A 17,347-nucleotide genomic window follows, 5' to 3' on the forward strand; every position below is an offset into this window, starting at 1 on the left:
TATGATTCATTCCTCTATGCTGAGAAAGGATTTCATGTGTGAAAGGTTGTTCCTGTGTCTTTGTCCTTGCCCACACAGCTAAAATGTTTGTTTGCAGGCTAGTGGATCAACCAAAGAATGGAGCCACAGCGGACAAGTGCACTCTGATTGAAGAGGAAACTGTATGCACGGGATATGTAAGCTGTTTTGCATATACACAGCTGTGCCTGCAGTTCACCCTCTATTGTAAATTCATATGTAGCATAGTAGCATGTTCTTTCCTTTTCTCATATTATTTTCAATAGTACATGGCATTCTGAGCTTTCATCTTGGCATGCACTGCCCCACTAACAGCACCTGAATGGGATACAGTCAAGCCTCATCACATAAAAAAAATTGTTTGTTTATTTTTCTCTTTACCCACAGCACTGTGAGTATAAGTACAGTGGGGACAAGGTATGATTGATAAACACAAGGACGTCTTGTGTTTATAATGAGATATAATGCGGAGTAGTCATAATTTTTCTTAACATTCCCATAGTAACCCGACACACCTAAAATGTAATTTTAATGAAAGTAGGCTTTCTGTAAAATTGATACAGTTAAACCTCAATATAGCAAAATTAGTAAGATTGGCACTTTGTTACATTGAAATCTTGTTATATTGAAATTCAACCTTTTATGCAAGTAGGTAAGTACAGCCACTGACGGATTTTTCTCATACAGAATGGGCTCTAAAATTTTCCAAATTATTGGGCAATAAAGAGAACAAATTTGAAAAAAAAAGAAAGCATTTCGAGTCGGCAATCAAAGGTATGGTTTCAGGTCATAATTATAATATTGTTACGGGGATGTTGAGAGTATGGACAGACTTTATTTACAATATATATATAAATATATACAAGAAGAGTCAATATGGTTAATATGGCTGACCCACAACAACACCGAGCAATCAGCCTCACGCAATATTCTTCCTTTCTCTTCTTTTATCCTTCCGTAACAGCATCCCCGGGTGCTGAAGCGCCATTTAGGCGCATGTTAGGCGAAGAACTGTAAGCGAAGTATGACTTTAGCTGTGAAATGTGTACGATGTCAACAGGCATTGGACTTGAGGATGGATGGAACTTCACGTAGGACTTCATAAGGCCCTGTGTAGCGAGAGAGAAGCTTCTGCGAGAGGCCGACCTGATAGCATGGTGACCAAAAGAGCACTCAAGCACCTGGGGTGAACTTAACATCGCGATGGCACCAGTCGCAATGCCCTTTTTGTATATGCTGCGAGGCTAAGGAACGAGATCGGGTGAAGGTAGGATGGTGTCAAAGGGCAATCTGGGGTCGCAACCATACAAAAGATAAAAGGGTGAATATCCTGCGGTGTCATGTCGGGACGAGTTATACGCGAATGTCACGTAGGCCAGCGTGGCGTCCCAGTCGTAGTGATTGTTGGAAACGTACAACGACAGCATCTCTGTAAGTGTTCGGTTGAGACGTTCCCTAAGACCATTCGTTTGTGGGTGGTAGGTGGTGGACAGCTTGTGCTAAGTGACACAAGAGCGGAGGAGGTCGTCCACAACTCGAGACAAGAACGAGCGGCCGCGGTCTGTAAGTAACTGTCGAGGTGCAGCGTGCTGGAGAATGACGTTGTGAAGGAGAAAATCGGTGACGTCAGTTGCGCAATTAGTCGGCAACATCTTTATCGCACAATCAGTAACGACGGCGATCCACTTATTCCCTCTAGTTGTCGTCGGAAAAGGGCCAAGCAGGTCAAGGCCTACGCGAAAGAAGGGTTGAGAGGGAACTTCAATTGAATGGAATCGTCCGACAGATGGCAGGGGAACTATCTTCCGGCAGTGACACAATTTGCAAGTTGCAACATAACGACGCACTGAGCGGTAGAGACCTGGCCAGAAGAACCGGCGTCGTACGCAGTCGTATGTACGCAAAACTCCAAGGTGTCGCACCGCCGGTGCATCGTGAAGTTGTTCAAGAACGACAGATCGCAGATGACGAGGAAGGACAAGGAGTAACTCGGGGCCATCAGGATTGATATTGCGGCGGTAGAGGATGTCGTCATGCAGCACGAACATGCGGCACCTGCCGTTGGTGCTGCCAGATTGCACTCTGGCGATGATGGACTGTAAGGATGTGTTGCGTTGTTGTTCAGTGCGCATGTCGATTATATCAGTCAAAGCCATCACGCAGGTCACCGAATTAGGCGCAACAGGATCAGGAGGATCCATGGGGTGATGCGAGAAGCAGTCAGCGTCCTTGTGAAGACGTCCAGACTTATAATTTACAACAAATGAAAATTTCTGGAGCTGCAAAGCCCAGCGACCAAGCCAAGTAGCCAAGCCAAGCGACCAAGTAGGGCAGCTGGCTATAAGTAAGCACGCAGTACACATTCCAAGAACAACCAGCCCGCCGCCGTTGGCCACACAAAGTACTCAGGCAGCTGCTGGGGTGAGGACCCTTTTTAAACGTCTACATAGGCTAGCACTCATCACAGATATGTGGGCTCCAGTGTCGACGATTGCTTGGACAGGCACGCCGTCTATTTTAACGTTTCTTTAACCCTTCTCCTTGTGGGCACAGACAGAGGATTTGCTGCGGTAGTAGGCAATGCAGCACCACCTCCGATGGTTGCATTTCTTAGTTTTCTGGAAGGGTGCGGCCAAAAGCCACAGGGGACGAAAGGCGACGTGGCTGCGGCGAACGGGAAGATGGGCGACGTGTCTGCGGTGAACCAGAGTGGCGGCCGCGAGGCGATGGTGAGCGGCTGTACCATGTGTTCCTAGCAGTGTTGGCGCTGTTAGACTCGGCGGTGGGTGAAACATTGCGGGCATTTTTGACGGTATCGGGCGACATGACCAATGCGCCAACAGGTGAAACCTATCGGCTAGTCGTTTGCAGTTCTCCACTTTGTCGGGTTGCAATAATGCGGAGAGAAGCGTCAGGTTGGAGTGAAAATAGTAGAAGGGCGTTGATTAGCTCTAGGATGAGCGACAGCACACACAGAATGTAAACCAATGATTTCGAGTTCCTGGCGAACGATGGCTTGTATGAGAGGAACTGAAAATGTGGTAGCATCAGGGCTGCATGAACAGAAAGCTGCGGGCGCCATAGCATACAGTTCAAGTCTAATGATTCGCACCACGTACTCTGATGGTGACGCATGCTGCTGTGCAGGTTGATTTTCACACGTCAACGTTGCGGCAGTATTGGGAAGTCTCGCAAATGGTTGCAAAACACGTCGGCTTTTGGCCTGCTTGAATTGTCGGCACCCTTGAATGATTGCATCAACTGTCGAGCAGAGGAGGGTAACTTGCAATCATCCGTAGCTCTCTTAATATGAGATGTTTCACACAAATTGTGGTGCGAATTATTACCTTAGCTTTACCCTACGCATCTACAAAATTTGTCCGTGTTTCAGGGGCCCTTTAATACCTTCGCTCACAATGAAGTGCGCGATGAATGTGTGCCAGAAACAGCCCCGTAAGAGCGGACCATTGCGGTGACAGACGTGCAAGCATAGAAAAAAATGTACAAAATCCCCGTATTTACAGCACGCAAGCATGTTCTCTGTGTGGCGAGTCGCTGCAGTATTATCTTGCACTTATGTGGTACGTTCGCTCACAATGAAGTGCACGCTTGATGTGTGCCAGAAACAGCCCCGTAAGTGCGAACGATTGCGGTGACAAACCTGCAGGCATAGAAGGAAATATACCAAATCCCCGTACAGTAAAACCTCGTTAATTCGAAGTCATCGGGACCGCAAGAAATCTTCGAATTAAGTGGGTTTTCGGATTAAACGAACACACACAAAAAATGCAACCCAGGAAAAAAATTTCACCGCAGGAATAAGCTACCTTTATTCGGAGATCTTTGGATTACTTAAAGTAATCAGAGATGCTGGTTTGCCACTTCCTGTAGTTCGAGGCTCCAAGGGTCATATTTTCTAGTTGGCCAACTATGTGCAGCATTTGAGGATTTCCACCGTTACACTCAGCAAAACTGCGGATAACGTTCAGTGATTTGATAACTTCCCCAAGAGCGGGTGCCCGGGACGGCTCGTTAGCGTAGTCGTCGTCGTCGTCGCTGTCATCGCACATAGTCGCATCAGCGGTAGCTTCACTCTCCAAGTCTCAGTAGCACATTTGTGGATTATTTTCAAAGTTCAAATACTCGGCGAAGCCGACTGCACCAGATTCGCTATCCTCTGCACAGAGTGTATTGATGCAGTTGTAATACTAGGCTCCTTCTTCATCAAGTGCACATGAGTAGTCAGCATCAGCATCGACGGTGCTTTCCTTCGAGAAGCCAGCGTGTTCAAAACACTGCATGATCAAAGTGGGTTCCACTTGCTTCCATGCATACACAATAAGACATATGGCCCCGAGGAGGTCAATGGAGTACTCCTTGCCGTTGTCGTAGCAAAGGGGCATGCGCTTTAGCAGGTGGTGGCGGTAAATCTTCCTCGTGTGGTGAATGATGCCTTGGTCCATTGGCTGCGAGATGGACATGGTGTTCGGAGAAAGAAATACCATCCTGATAGCTTTCAGGTGTGGGATGTCACCATGCGCTGGGCAATTATCAAGAACGAAGAGTATATTCCTGCCTGTGGCCACAAACTTGTGATCAAGCTGCTAAACGTAATCTTCATATATTGCGCCTGTGACCCAGGCTTTCTTGTTGTGCCAGTAGATAAGCTCATCCCTTGGTGGCAGCCGTGCATTTTTAAAGCAGTGAGGCTTCCCGCTCTTTCCAACTACGAGTAGCGGCAGCTTGTGTTTACTGCACATGTTTGCACCAAACAGAACGATAATTCTTTCCTTGCCCTGCTTCCAACCCTTGACTGCGGTGTCCTTCGCTGTGAACGTTTTTGTGGTCAGCATCTTGTAAAAATGGGCTGCCTCGTCAAGGTTGTACACATCATCTGCACCGTACTCACTAAGCAACGAAGCCAACATGTGTTTCTTCCAGTCGTTGTCGACGCTCTCGTTTGCGCTGCCGCTCTCGCCACAGACGGCTACGAAGGTCAAATTATTGCACTCTTTAAAATGGCTGAACCATCCATTGCTACACTTGAACTCTTCGTGCCCCAAGTCGTGGGCCTTCTCCCGCAGTATTGTTCCATTGACGGGAAGGTGGCCTGCGTTTCTTTTCTGCAGCCAGTGAAGTAAAGCTGATTCCACATCTTGGTACATGGGAGCCCGTACTCGCAACCACTTCGAAGAATATGTCTTGCTGTAGGCTTCCAGTACCTTCGACTTGTTCTTCAATATTGTGGACAACATCGAGAGGGGCATGCTGTGCCTTTCAGCCAACTCGGTCTTGGAACACGTGTTCTTACCCGCTTTTTGGATCAAGCAGAACTTCTGCTGCAGCGTTAAAGTCTTATACTTTGGCATCTTCACTCATTGGCACTTCTGCACAGCTCAGAAGAAAAAAAAAAGAACGCCACACTAGCTGCAACACCCCTAACCACCGCACACAATGAAACGGCGCAGACCGGCATTGCGCGCACACACGTCGCCGCAGGCGCGGTGAGAGAATGAGCGAACGACAGCCAGTGGCAGCGGCACGGAACAGGCGCTGACACTGCTACGACTACGAGGAGAGTGCGGAGCACGTGACAAAAACCGATATTGCCACTGCGTTGCAGTAGCTTAATTAACGCAATGTTGGCTAATAGCGACCAAATATCAAGTGCATAGTAGACATCTGATGCTTTGGCGCAGCTTCCACAGCAGACAATGCCCGCAGGTGCAGCAAAGTACGGCGGTGGCGTGGTAGTTCTCCGGAAAAGCTTCACCCTCCCAGTATTCTAAGTTACCCTAGCACGGTTTCATCCAATCAGGAACGCAGGTGCAAGATCGGACCATAAATGGGCACAACCATCTCATGCGCACACCTGCAAGCACCTGGTGCCAACTTGTTGCGTCGGCAGACGGGGAGAAGTGGTGAGCGTCCGAAGGAAGAGTAGGCGCCGCTGGTACAGACACGTGTGCACACTGTTGGAATCGCACCGCTGGCACGAGTTGTTGGAACCTCAGTGCTGACGCCCGTTATTGCAAATGGGTCGCAAGCCCCAAGGGTAGCGTTGGCCTGGCGGCCTGGGGCACTGGAAGCATCCGAAGGTCCCGGCAAAGCATGAGTCGACTGGTAACAGAACAACTGGTTTATTCTAACATCGCAAAAGAGCGCGCGGTCAGGTCGACCGAAGTGGAGAGACGGGAGAGCACGTAACTCAACGGATGAAATCGGAGCCTCTCTCTTGGCGTCCGGGGGCAGCTGCTCTTATAGTCTCGGCGTCGCGGGCAAGAAGGAAGGTCACGGGTTGAGACCTCGTGACGGCGGGGCACGGACGAGCTGAGATACATGTTGAGACGAGTGTAGTGACTCAACCGCCGGCCGGGCGCCGGACAGACCTCCTCGCTTTCACACTTGGGGAGCTCCTCTCCCCGGCTGCCGCGCTTTGACAAGCGTGGGCACACACACACACACGCACACACGAAGACACGTGGCACTGAAACTTGGCGGGGAGGCTTTGCGGCAGCTCCGAACGGGCCAAAATGTCCGCCGCTTTGAACGAAGCCCCGGCGTCCGTTGCATCCGCGCCGGCTATACCGCGCGTCGTAGGTGAAACGTAACAGACCGCCCCGCCGGGGGAAGGAGATCCCGATGGTCAGGGGACTGCATCCGCTGTCCGGAGGGATGTCGCTTGATGATGCTCATAACCGAAGTCGGTCGTCCTTCGGCGATTCTTGAGTGCAGCGCACAGAGAAGGCCTCGTTCTCTCGTTCAGGTTCACACAGGACACTGCAAAGTGACTTCGGGAGAGTTGACATTTTTGTTCTCGTTCCCGGCAAGCGTTAGAACTACGCCGAAACTCAACCGCTCAGTCAGCAAGCACGGCACAACCCTCACTAAGCCCTGCCAGGCTCTTTCCCCTTTTATACTACTGCCTAGTTCCTTGCAGTAGTTTAGCAGCACTCAGAACGCGTCCACAAATCGGAAAATTGCACTAGAAAGCACATCATCACTTTGAAACACTACACAAAAGCAATATGTTAAAAAAAATCCTGCCTCAGGAAGAAAAACATCAGTAACAAACAATTTTGAGGCTGATTCCCACGTTAGGGGCTTCGACTTAAGCCATCGGCGTTACCGTTGAGACTCCCCTTTTTGTAACGCACCTCAAAGGAATATTGTTGCAAAGCGAGGCTCCAGCGCAGGAGGCGGCCATTTTTGGGAGAGATGGTCTGCAGCCATTGGAGAGGGCAGTGATCCGTCTCAATGATAAACCTCGAGCCAGCTAGGTAACATGACAATTTCTGAACGGCCCACACGATACACGCACACTCTTTCTCGGTGGCGCTGTACGCCTGCTCACGACTCGTCAGCTTACGACTAGCATACAGGACGGGGTGTTCTACTTCTCCATTTTCCCGTTGGCACAGTACAACGCCCATGCCTCGCTCACTAGCATCGCACTGAACAACGAACCCTTTTGTGTAGTCGGGCGATCGTAGCACAGGCTGGCTTGTTAGGGCGCTCTTTAGGGCGCTAAAAGCTCTTTCCTTTGTCTCGTCCCAGACGACTGTTTGCGGCTCTGTCTTTCTTAGAGCATCCGTTAGGGGAGCCGCGATATCAGAGTACCTGGGGATGTACCTCTGATAGTAGCCGGCGACACCTAAGAACGACCGAATATCGGTCTTCGTGCGCGGTTGCGGGAAGTCTCGCACAGCGGCCACCTTTATTTCAGAGGGGCGGCGACGACCCCGACCAATCACGTGTCCGAGGTAGACAACCTCGGCCTGTGCTAACTGGCACTTGGGAGCCTTGACTGTCAAGCCCGCATCGCGCAGGCGGGTTAGCACTGCCCGCAAGTGGGCCATATGCTCAGGCCAGGATGCGGAGAATATCGCTACGTCGTCTAGATACGGTAAAGCGAATTCTTGCTGTCCCCGCAACACTTTATCCATGAGGCTTGAAAAGCAGTATGGCGCGTTCTTCAAACCAAAACTCAAAACTTTAGGACGGAATGTCCCCATTGGTGAAATGAACGCCGCATACCTACTAGCCTCTTCTGTAAGTGGAACCTGCCAATAACCCCTGACAAGATCTAGGGTGGAAATAAACTGAGCGCTACTCACTCTCTCAAGGCGCTCCTCGATGTTAGGGATCGGATAAATTTGATCCTTAGTGATGGAATTAAGCCTGCGGTAGTCGACGCAAGGACGAGGTTCCTTGCCCGGTACCTCAACTAAAATCAAAGGGGAGGTATAATCACTCTCACCCGCCTCAATAACACCGAGCTGTAGCATTTTCTTTACCTCAGCCTCCATAATATCGCTCTGGCGGGGTGACACCCGGTACGCCTTGGATCGTACTGGCTCTGGGGAGGTAAGTTCTATGTCATGAGTAAGGACAGAAGTCCTACCAGGCCTCTCAGAGAACAGACCTTGAAACTCTTGTAAGAGCTGGTGTAGTTCGGTTTTCTGCTCAGGCGACAGCGATGCTTTACTTATTAAGTCACTAATGACTTGATCGGTGTCTTTCCTGTTCGTCACTGAGCCTAGTCCCGGAAGCTCGACCGGAAGCTCTTCGGGAACGTTTACCATCATGCACACCACTGCTTCCCGTTGCTTATAGGGTTTGAGCAGATTACAGTGGTAAACTTGCTGTGCTTTCCGCTTTCCTGGCAGACTCACCACGTAGTTAACGTCCGACAGTTTTTGAACAATCCGTGCTAGGCCCTCCCACTGCACGTCGAGTTTGTTCTTTAGCGATGTGCGCAATATCATGACCTCATCGCCCACCTCAAAACGACGGGCCCTGGCTTTCCGATCATAATAAACCTTGGCCCTCTGCTGGGCCTTTGCCATTGCTTCACCTGACAACTCCTGTGCCCTTCTTAAGCGTTCGAGGAGCTTAAGCACGTACTCCACCACGACTGGGTCGTCGCCCCTGCCTTCCCACGATTCTCGAAGCATGCGAAGCGGAGATCGCAGCGAGCGACCGTACACCAGCTCAGCTGGCGAAAACCCCGTAGCCGCATGCGGCGCGGTCCGTAATGCAAACATCACCCCAGGCAGACACAGCTCCCAGTCAGTTTGATGTTCAAAACACAATGCTCTCAACACGCGCTTCATGACGGAGTGGAGCTTCTCAACGGAATTCGACTGGGGGTGGTGCACTGAGCTGTGTAACAGCTTTACCCCGCACCTTTCGAGAAAGGCTGTCGTCAAAGCGCTCGTAAACACTGTGCCCTGATCTGATTGGATTTCCGCAGGAAAACCAACTCGTGCAAATATGGACAGTAGTGCATTGACTATCTCAACTGAGCTGAGTTCCTTAAGCGGTACTGCTTCAGGGAACTTTGTCGCTGGGCAGATCACAGTCAAAATGTGTCTGTACCCCGTGGTTGTTACCGGCAGAGGTCCCACTGTATCAATAACGAGCCGTCTAAAAGGCTCCGTAATGATAGGTACCAACTTCAACGGCGCCCTCGATTTGTCCCCTGGTTTGCCCACCCGCTGACAGGTGTCACATGTCTTTACAAAGTGGTCTGCGTCCCGAAAACACCCTGGCCAATAGTAGTACTCTTGCAAAAGACGGTCCTTAGTTTTCTTAACTCCTAGGTGTCCGGACCACGAACCCCAATGCGACAAGCGCAACAGATCCTGACGGTAGCACTGAGGCACGATCAGCTGATCGAACTCCACTCCTCTGCGGTCTAGATACTTTCGGTACAGGACCCCACCTCTTTCCACAAAGCGAGCATTTTTCTTGGCGACACCTTCCTTGACAATGCAGCGTATGTTTTCTAGGCTGCCATCCTTCTTTTGCTCGGCTATCAAAGCCGACCGGCTGACTTTTAGCAACCTATTAAGTCCATCTGACGTAGGCGCGAAGAGTAAATCTGCAGATAGCTCTTCTAACTTTCCCGCATCGGGAATTTCCTCTCCAGTATCTGGTGCCTTTAACGCTACAGGCTCAATTTTATTCAGTTCGGGCGTGCTCTGAATATCAGCTTGCTGCGCCTCTGACCCTTTCTCATTGTTCGACAACGTCGGCCCCGCAACTACCGCCTTTGCAGCGAGCTCCCGAACCTTCGATCTGGTTAAGGCCTGAACGCTAGCCTCACCAAACAAAAGCCCCTTCTCGCGCAGGAGGTGATCGGACCTGTTCGAAAATAGGTACGGGTACTGGGGGGGCAGCATAGATGACACTGCGGCCTCCGTCTCAAGCGCTCCGAAAGGTCCTTCAATAAGCACTTTTGCTACGGGCAGACACACGCTATGAGCTTCCACGGCTTGCTTGATCCATGCGCACTCGCCCGTGAACATATCGGGTTCTACGTAAGAGGGGTGAACTACATCCATTGTAGCTGCGGAATCGCGAAGCACTCGGCACTCTTTCCCGTTCACGAGGAGGTCTCGCATGTAAGGCTCGAGAAGCTTCATGTTCTCGTCAGTGCTGCATAAAGACAAAAACACGACTTTTGTTTTTGTTTCTGGACACTGCGCCGAAAAGTGACCCGGCTTCTGGCACGTATAACAAACGCGCGCTTGCCTCATCTCGAACCGTTTTCTGCGTTCGGCTTCGGCTGCCGCCGTCTCCTTACGTTCGGTCGGACTGCTTTCACTCGCATCCGAACTACGTGTGTCCCCCTTTGCTCTCATGGGCGTGAACTTCGGCCTCTCAAACTTGGAGCCAAATTCACCCTTTTGACCGTCCTTAGCTCCACGAGCCCGGCGCGTCACAAACTCCTCGGCTAGCTCAGCGGCTCGAGCCACCGTACTAACGTCTGGCCTATCCAAGACCCAGTACCGCACGTTCTCAGGTAACCGACTATAAAACTGTTCTAGCCCGAAACACTGCAGAACTTTCTCGTGGTCACCAAACGCTTTCTCTTCTTTGAGCCACTCCTGCATGTTTGACATAAGCCTGTAGGCAAACTCTGTATATGACTCACTTTTGCCTTTCTCATTTTCCCGAAACTTCCGACGGAACGCCTCCGCTGACAGCCGGTACTTTTTTAGCAGACTCGATTTCACTTTGTCGAAATCCTCTGCCTCCTCTCTATTCAAGCGAGCGACTACGTCGGCCGCCTCGCCGGGTAGCAAAGTGAGCAAGCGCTGTGGCCACGTTTCCCGAGAGAACCCCTGCTTCTCGCACGTTCGCTCAAAGTTAACCAGGAACAAACCAATGTCCTCTTCAAGCTTAAACGGCCGCATCAGGTCAGTCATTTTGAACAATACTCGTTCTCCTGCACCGTGTGCCTGACTTCCATTACGAGCGCGTTCCATCTCTAACTCGAGACGCTTCATTTCCAAAGCGTGTTGACGGTCGCGCTCTCTTTCTTTCTCTTGTTGCTCTCGTTCTATCTGTTCTTTACGTTCGCGCTCCTGTCTTTTTGTCGTCTCCCTCTCCTCAATGGTCTCACGGCATTCCGACAGCTCGTCATCCTCAGCTTCTAACTCAAGAATAGCCCTTAGCAGTTCTGGTTTTCTGAGTTTGTCTGAGACATCCAGACCCAACTCTCTTGCAAGCTCCAGCAATTTCGGTTTTCGCAACGACTTCAAATCCATGGCTGCTCTGAATGCTGCTTTCTCTACTGCCTACTATTGTCTTGCCGCAAACTAACCCGGCAGCAACGACAACCACAATTACCAGCTCTGTTTCTGACACTAACAAAAGCCTGGCAAAACTCAGAAGAAGAAAGTCCCGCACTCACCAAACCTCGCAGCCAAGAATTCAGCGCAGTCGTTCCGCTGCAGGCAACCAGTCATCACACAGGGCTCGTTGCACTGCTCCCGGATGGTCGTTGTGCTGCTCAGCATACAGTCAACCGCATCTCTTCGCTGCTGGCCTCCGTTGTCGCGATCTCACCGCTGGCAACCAGCTGTTGGAAATCGCACCGCTGGCACGAGTTGTTGGAACCTCAGTGCTGACGCCCGTTATTGCAAATGGGTCGCAAGCCCCAAGGGTAGCGTTGGCCTGGCGGCCTGGGGCACTGGAAGCATCCGAAGGTCCCGGCAAAGCATGAGTCGACTGGTAACAGAACAACTGGTTTATTCTAACATCGCAAAAGAGCGCGCGGTCAGGTCGACCGAAGTGGAGAGACGGGAGAGCACGTAACTCAATGGATGAAATCGGAGCCTCTCTCTTGGCGTCCGGGGGCAGCTGCTCTTATAGTCTCGGCGTCGCGGGCAAGAAGGAAGGTCACGGGTTGAGACCTCGTGACGGCGGGGCACGGACGAGCTGAGATACATGTTGAGACGAGTGTAGTGACTCAACCGCCAGCCGGGCGCCGGACAGACCTCCTCGCTTTCACACTTGGGGAGCTCCTCTCCCCGGCTGCCGCGCTTTGACAAGCGTGGGCACACACACACACACGCACACACGAAGACACGTGGCACTGAAACTTGGCGGGGAGGCTTTGCGGCAGCTCCGAACGGGCCAAAATGTCCGCCGCTTTGAACGAAGCCCCGGCGTCCGTTGCATCCGCGCCGGCTATACCGCGCGTCGTAGGCGAAACGTAACAACACACACGGCTCGCATGACTTCCAACAGTCGTGTCTCGGCGACTTGTCGGTGCCTCCCCGGCCCTTTGGCACCATCTGCAAAGGTCTTCCCATGCCTGATTTTGAATGTCTCTGCGCTTTACGCTCACGCTAACAGTTGCCGCACAAGCAAAGCATAGCATTAACTATGGTGGAAATTAATGTACATGCTGAACAGTTTCTGTGAAAAATTTTTTTTGTTTATACAATACGTCGTACAAAATATGCAAGAACTGTTTGGACCCATAGCCAAAGGCTGCTAAAGGCTCCAATGAAAGAAAAATAGATCACTGACTACGACACAGGCACTTTCAGTAAATATCATGCAATATTTTTAAGCACATGGTTTATGTGTAAAAAAAGTGCATGGCTAAGTTTGAGCTTCCTGTACAAATATTACGACAAAAGAGATGAACAATAGTACAAACATAGTTTTTTTCTCGATTAGCGAAACGAATAAATAACTGAGAAACAGCATCATACAAGCAATGTAACTTGGCACAGTATGTCAATTGGTGACAAAGTAATTATTTTAACAGGTATGCGAGATATATAAGGATACAGTGCAAGTAATCATAGCATTGAAAGAAGAAACTGTTGAATGTGGCCAGTAGGTAAGCCTAATTGTTTTGATTCTAATGGGAAACTATTCCATATTTGAACTCCTGTAAGGTGTAGCTGTCGCTCCCCGTAAATATTATTTACAGAGGGCAGGTTGAAGTTACCTTGCGTAAGGTTTCTTGTGGAACAGGAAGATGTAGAAAAAATGCACGAGTGGGATGGGCTGTTGCTGACGAAAACTGCTGTTTCCAGTTGCTGCGAGTAATCAAATGGGAGAATTTGCAAGGCACAAAACAATGGCTTGGTTGTTTCATATGGTTATAATGGTGTTTTGTATGGGTGTTATAATGGGTGTTTCATATGAGTTATAATCCGACGTGCGCATTTTTGAAGTCTTCGAATTGGGTCAAGATAGCTATGTACGTCCAGACCCAGGCTTCTATACAATATATTAAATGAGTATGCATGAGGGAAAAGTACAAGATATGCAAAGTTCTATAAAGACTGGGTCAGGGGCTCGTCACAACCATGTTTTAACCATTTGTAAGTTTTTTGTGGGTACACATTGAAGAAGTTTTACTGAAGGCAGCTTCTTGCACAAAAAATGAGGACAAAGAAGAGGCTGAGACATGCAAGCGCAGATTTACAACAGTGCTTTATTTTTAAGAAGGTGACCGCATACATAGGAGAATCTGTGACACATCACGTGTGTACTATCCGCAGAAAATTCCTATCTCTACACAAAAGGATAGCTCTTTGCTGGAAAGGGCAATGGACGGTTTTCACACACAAGTGTCACCACATCTGTCAATCAATTCCGCTTCAATGATTTTTCGGGTCAACTGGTTACGATTGTTGCTGGCAATTGAGCATGCACTATATACCACTTTACATGTCATTATGTTTGTGGCGTCTGCCTGATTACACATGCAGTTTCTATAGTGGGCATCCAAAAACCCCCTTCTCATTTGTATCACATTGTAGCCATGCTCCTGTAGCCTGCTATTAAGGCATTGTCCGCTCTGACCAACATAGTTGGACCCACAGTTCAAAGGCAGATTATAAACTATTCCTTCCGCACAGTCAATCAACTTTTACTGATGAGAGGCCACAAAATGTTTGTTCTTGTGTGAAAAAATAGTATGTAACATTATTTGTTACGTTTTTAAGGCTCAAAATATGTTGTTGTTTTTTGTTATTAGCTGTGCAAGCACAAGTAGTGAAAATTTAAAAAGAAAACTGTCACTGATCTCGGCGCCGTGCGGATGTTGGGAGAAATGGAGTCGGGAGGCGCAGGCGAGCACAGCAAACAGACTTTACTAAGAACAAACCCAAAATAAAACACACTCAAAATGGAACTCAAAACTCAAGTGACAAAGATAAAGCTCCACACTTGCGTAGCCTAAATATCTCCTTCTCTTCCCCTACGTTCGTCCTTAGCACGTTCCGTGCAAAAGTCCGGCAACCCTGGCCTATGGCTGCACACTAACAAAAAGGAACACTCTTACAAAGTTCCATTGTTGCACGTAACTCCAAGTTCGATGTGCATCGGCTCTTGATCCCAGTCGGTGCTCCTGCCGACTTGCAAGCTTTGTTGTCGTGGCATCGACCGGCTAGCTCCTCCGTCTCGGATATCGCTGCCCCGAACTATGTCGGTGACATGGCACTCCGGCCTTCCTGGTTAGGCCTACTGCCAGGTTCCGCCGCTACTTCTCCAAGTGCCAACGAGAAGCCCCGGGGACTACCGTTCGTGCTGGTCTGCCAAAGAAGGGGGATCCAATTCCTGGAGTGCCCGGCAGCACCGTGGGAGGCTGCAGCAGGTCCAGGGAGCCTCGCTCGAATGTCGCCGAGGTCAACAGCCACACCCTGGACAGCCAACGTCACAAGCCAGTCCGAACCTCCATGGCTCCCGTCGCCAGTGCAAAGCTGGCACTCCAACCTTCTTGGCCCAGAGCCACGTCGATAATCCCAGCTTGGCGCCGCTTCTCCCCCGATCACACCTCGGGTCATGCGCCTCGAAGGCTCGTGCCGTTCGGACTGGTCGGCGCACATCGTCCTCTTCTTTTCTTTTTCTGCCCCATGCCTCTTACATATGACAAAAACATTTGATTTACTGGAATTGTAGGAATAGAATGGACCTGCTGAGCTGCTCCAGGAGCGGGAACGGTCCAACTCTCATCATTTTGAGGCGTAGAATTAAGGTGATCTCCACTCTCCGGAATAGAGTGGGAATGGAATGGAGGGTTCTAGTCTGCAACTCTGGTTGACAGCTGCATTGGAGAAAGAAATTACATTGTCGATTAAGATGCGACAGAGTACAACCTTTTGCAGTCCTTTGGCGATGGACTGGGGGCTTTTGCATTGGCCTTGGACTAACCACTGGTAACTCATCGCAATCCGCCCCTGCCTCTGAGTTCGCCAGGTGAGCAGTGTTGCACTTGTTGGTTTATAACGGATTATAACAAAGTAATTTGGGCCACCCCTCCTGCATATATATATATATATATATATATATATATATATATGTATATATATATATATAGCGAGCTTTCAATGTGCATAGACATGTATCTACCAGTCAGTATTTCTCAAATATCTGTGTATTGATTCGGACTTGTTTTCTCCTTTTCATGTTTTAGGTTGGCCGTCATGTGTACGGAATGTACTTCAAGAAAGTTGGCTGGCGCTTTCTCATCCCAGCATTCATAACCTGCACACTTGCTTTTGGGAGTGAGGTATGGTTTCACTGCTGGCCATGTTTTGCTGCTACCACTACAATACTTTGAGCAGTGCCTGTGCATGGGAAATTATGTGCATATAGGAGATAGTGAAAAGAGCATGTGCTTCTCCTTGGCATTTGTTTGTTTTTTCCTTTCTTAATTGCAAGCTTGCCTACCATCGTACATGCAGGGTGGTATGTCACTTGTGCACCGGGAAAATATGGTGCTCTGTCACACACCGTCACCTTGTGCGATTCATGGTGTTTCCTTTATTCTTAGTTAGGAATTAGATAATTAGGATTAATGAACATTTAAACATGTCCCATTTCTGCTATGTAAAGTGGTAATTAAGGAAGGCTAACTGTTCAGCTAGTTGGTCTTGCATTGCTGTTGAGGGAGACCGGGGGGGGGGGGGGGGGGGGTATTCTGTAAGTGTCCACCTACTTTGGCAGCTGCTGAAGTGCTGCTTTAGCCAATCAGTGGCGGCCAAGTGGACAGCCCACTAGATGGACACTTGCAGCATAACCCCCCAATGCACAGAGGAAGAGGGGAACAGACAAGCATGAGCGCTTGTATTCGTTACTCTTTGTAAGGCCAGCAAATCTTTTAGAAAGCTGAGTGTTGCATTCATGGCAGCTCTACAGTCAAATCATAAGACACATACAAACACCCACATATATCTATGTGCATCCAAACTCATCTGCCAATCTCAGGCGGGGCCCACCACAGCCCAACTGCACTCACATTTCATGTGGAAAACAAGCTGCTTTTATCAATGATATATTCATTACTTTTGCCTGCGCTTAAAGTCTAAAAGTTCCATGGCATGATTGACCAGTGTATATCTTAAGTTTTACATTGCATTGAAAGGTATACAAGTTCATTTGCCTGATGCAGAAGTTTCAGGGCTTTTCAGTCTTCAAAACTGACAATTAGGGTCATGAGCTGAAAGCTCCCACTAGCATTCAGATCCATATTGACATGCAGCATATGATGTCGTAAACCACAGTTTACCAGCACTTTGTCTGCAAAACTTGGGCTACTATACTCTCCTATGTGCTGCTGACACAAAATACATACACAATGATCACAATTGAGAATTAGAGTTGCCGAGTCTTCACAGCAGCTGCAGTGACTGCTAAGTCACCTTAGGTAGACACTGTGCTGTTGCTGACATAAAGATAGCTGAGGCAACTGTTTGTCATAATCAGGTGACATTTGTGGCAGCATGACCAAAAAGCAATAGTAGTCATAGTTTGGCTGGCTATCATGTGAACACTGCTGATCGAAACTGTGTGCCAATTTTCATTGGCACATTTTCGGGGAGATCAGCCATCAACCAAAAGTTTTCAACCATCAAGAACTCTACCTGGATGCAGCTATTGGTTCACATTTGCTTGCACTTGCTTGCATAACTTCTGGTCAAAATTATTTGAAACGAGCCTCTAAGACACTATAATGCACAGATTCCAGCACTTGCCCATGTCAGCCTTGTGTGAAAGTTATACCTTGCAC

At 49.2% G+C, this 17,347-nt stretch overlaps 1 protein-coding gene across 2 annotated transcripts in view; it reads left to right on the forward strand.

The window, feature by feature from the left end:
- LOC126535912 (multidrug resistance-associated protein 1-like) overlaps positions 1-17,347 on the forward strand; it is a 335,731-nt gene that overhangs the window by 227,713 nt on the left and 90,671 nt on the right. For both annotated transcript variants that reach the window (XM_050182763.3, XM_055073342.2), the window contains 2 exons: positions 98-176; positions 15,752-15,847. In XM_050182763.3, the coding sequence (XP_050038720.1) occupies positions 98-176; positions 15,752-15,847 (175 nt within the window). The remainder of the gene's footprint in view (positions 1-97; positions 177-15,751; positions 15,848-17,347) is intronic.

The sequence above is a fragment of the Dermacentor andersoni genome, chromosome 4, assembly GCF_023375885.2.
Source record: "Dermacentor andersoni chromosome 4, qqDerAnde1_hic_scaffold, whole genome shotgun sequence".
In the NCBI taxonomy this organism is placed as follows: Eukaryota; Metazoa; Arthropoda; class Arachnida; order Ixodida; family Ixodidae; genus Dermacentor; species Dermacentor andersoni.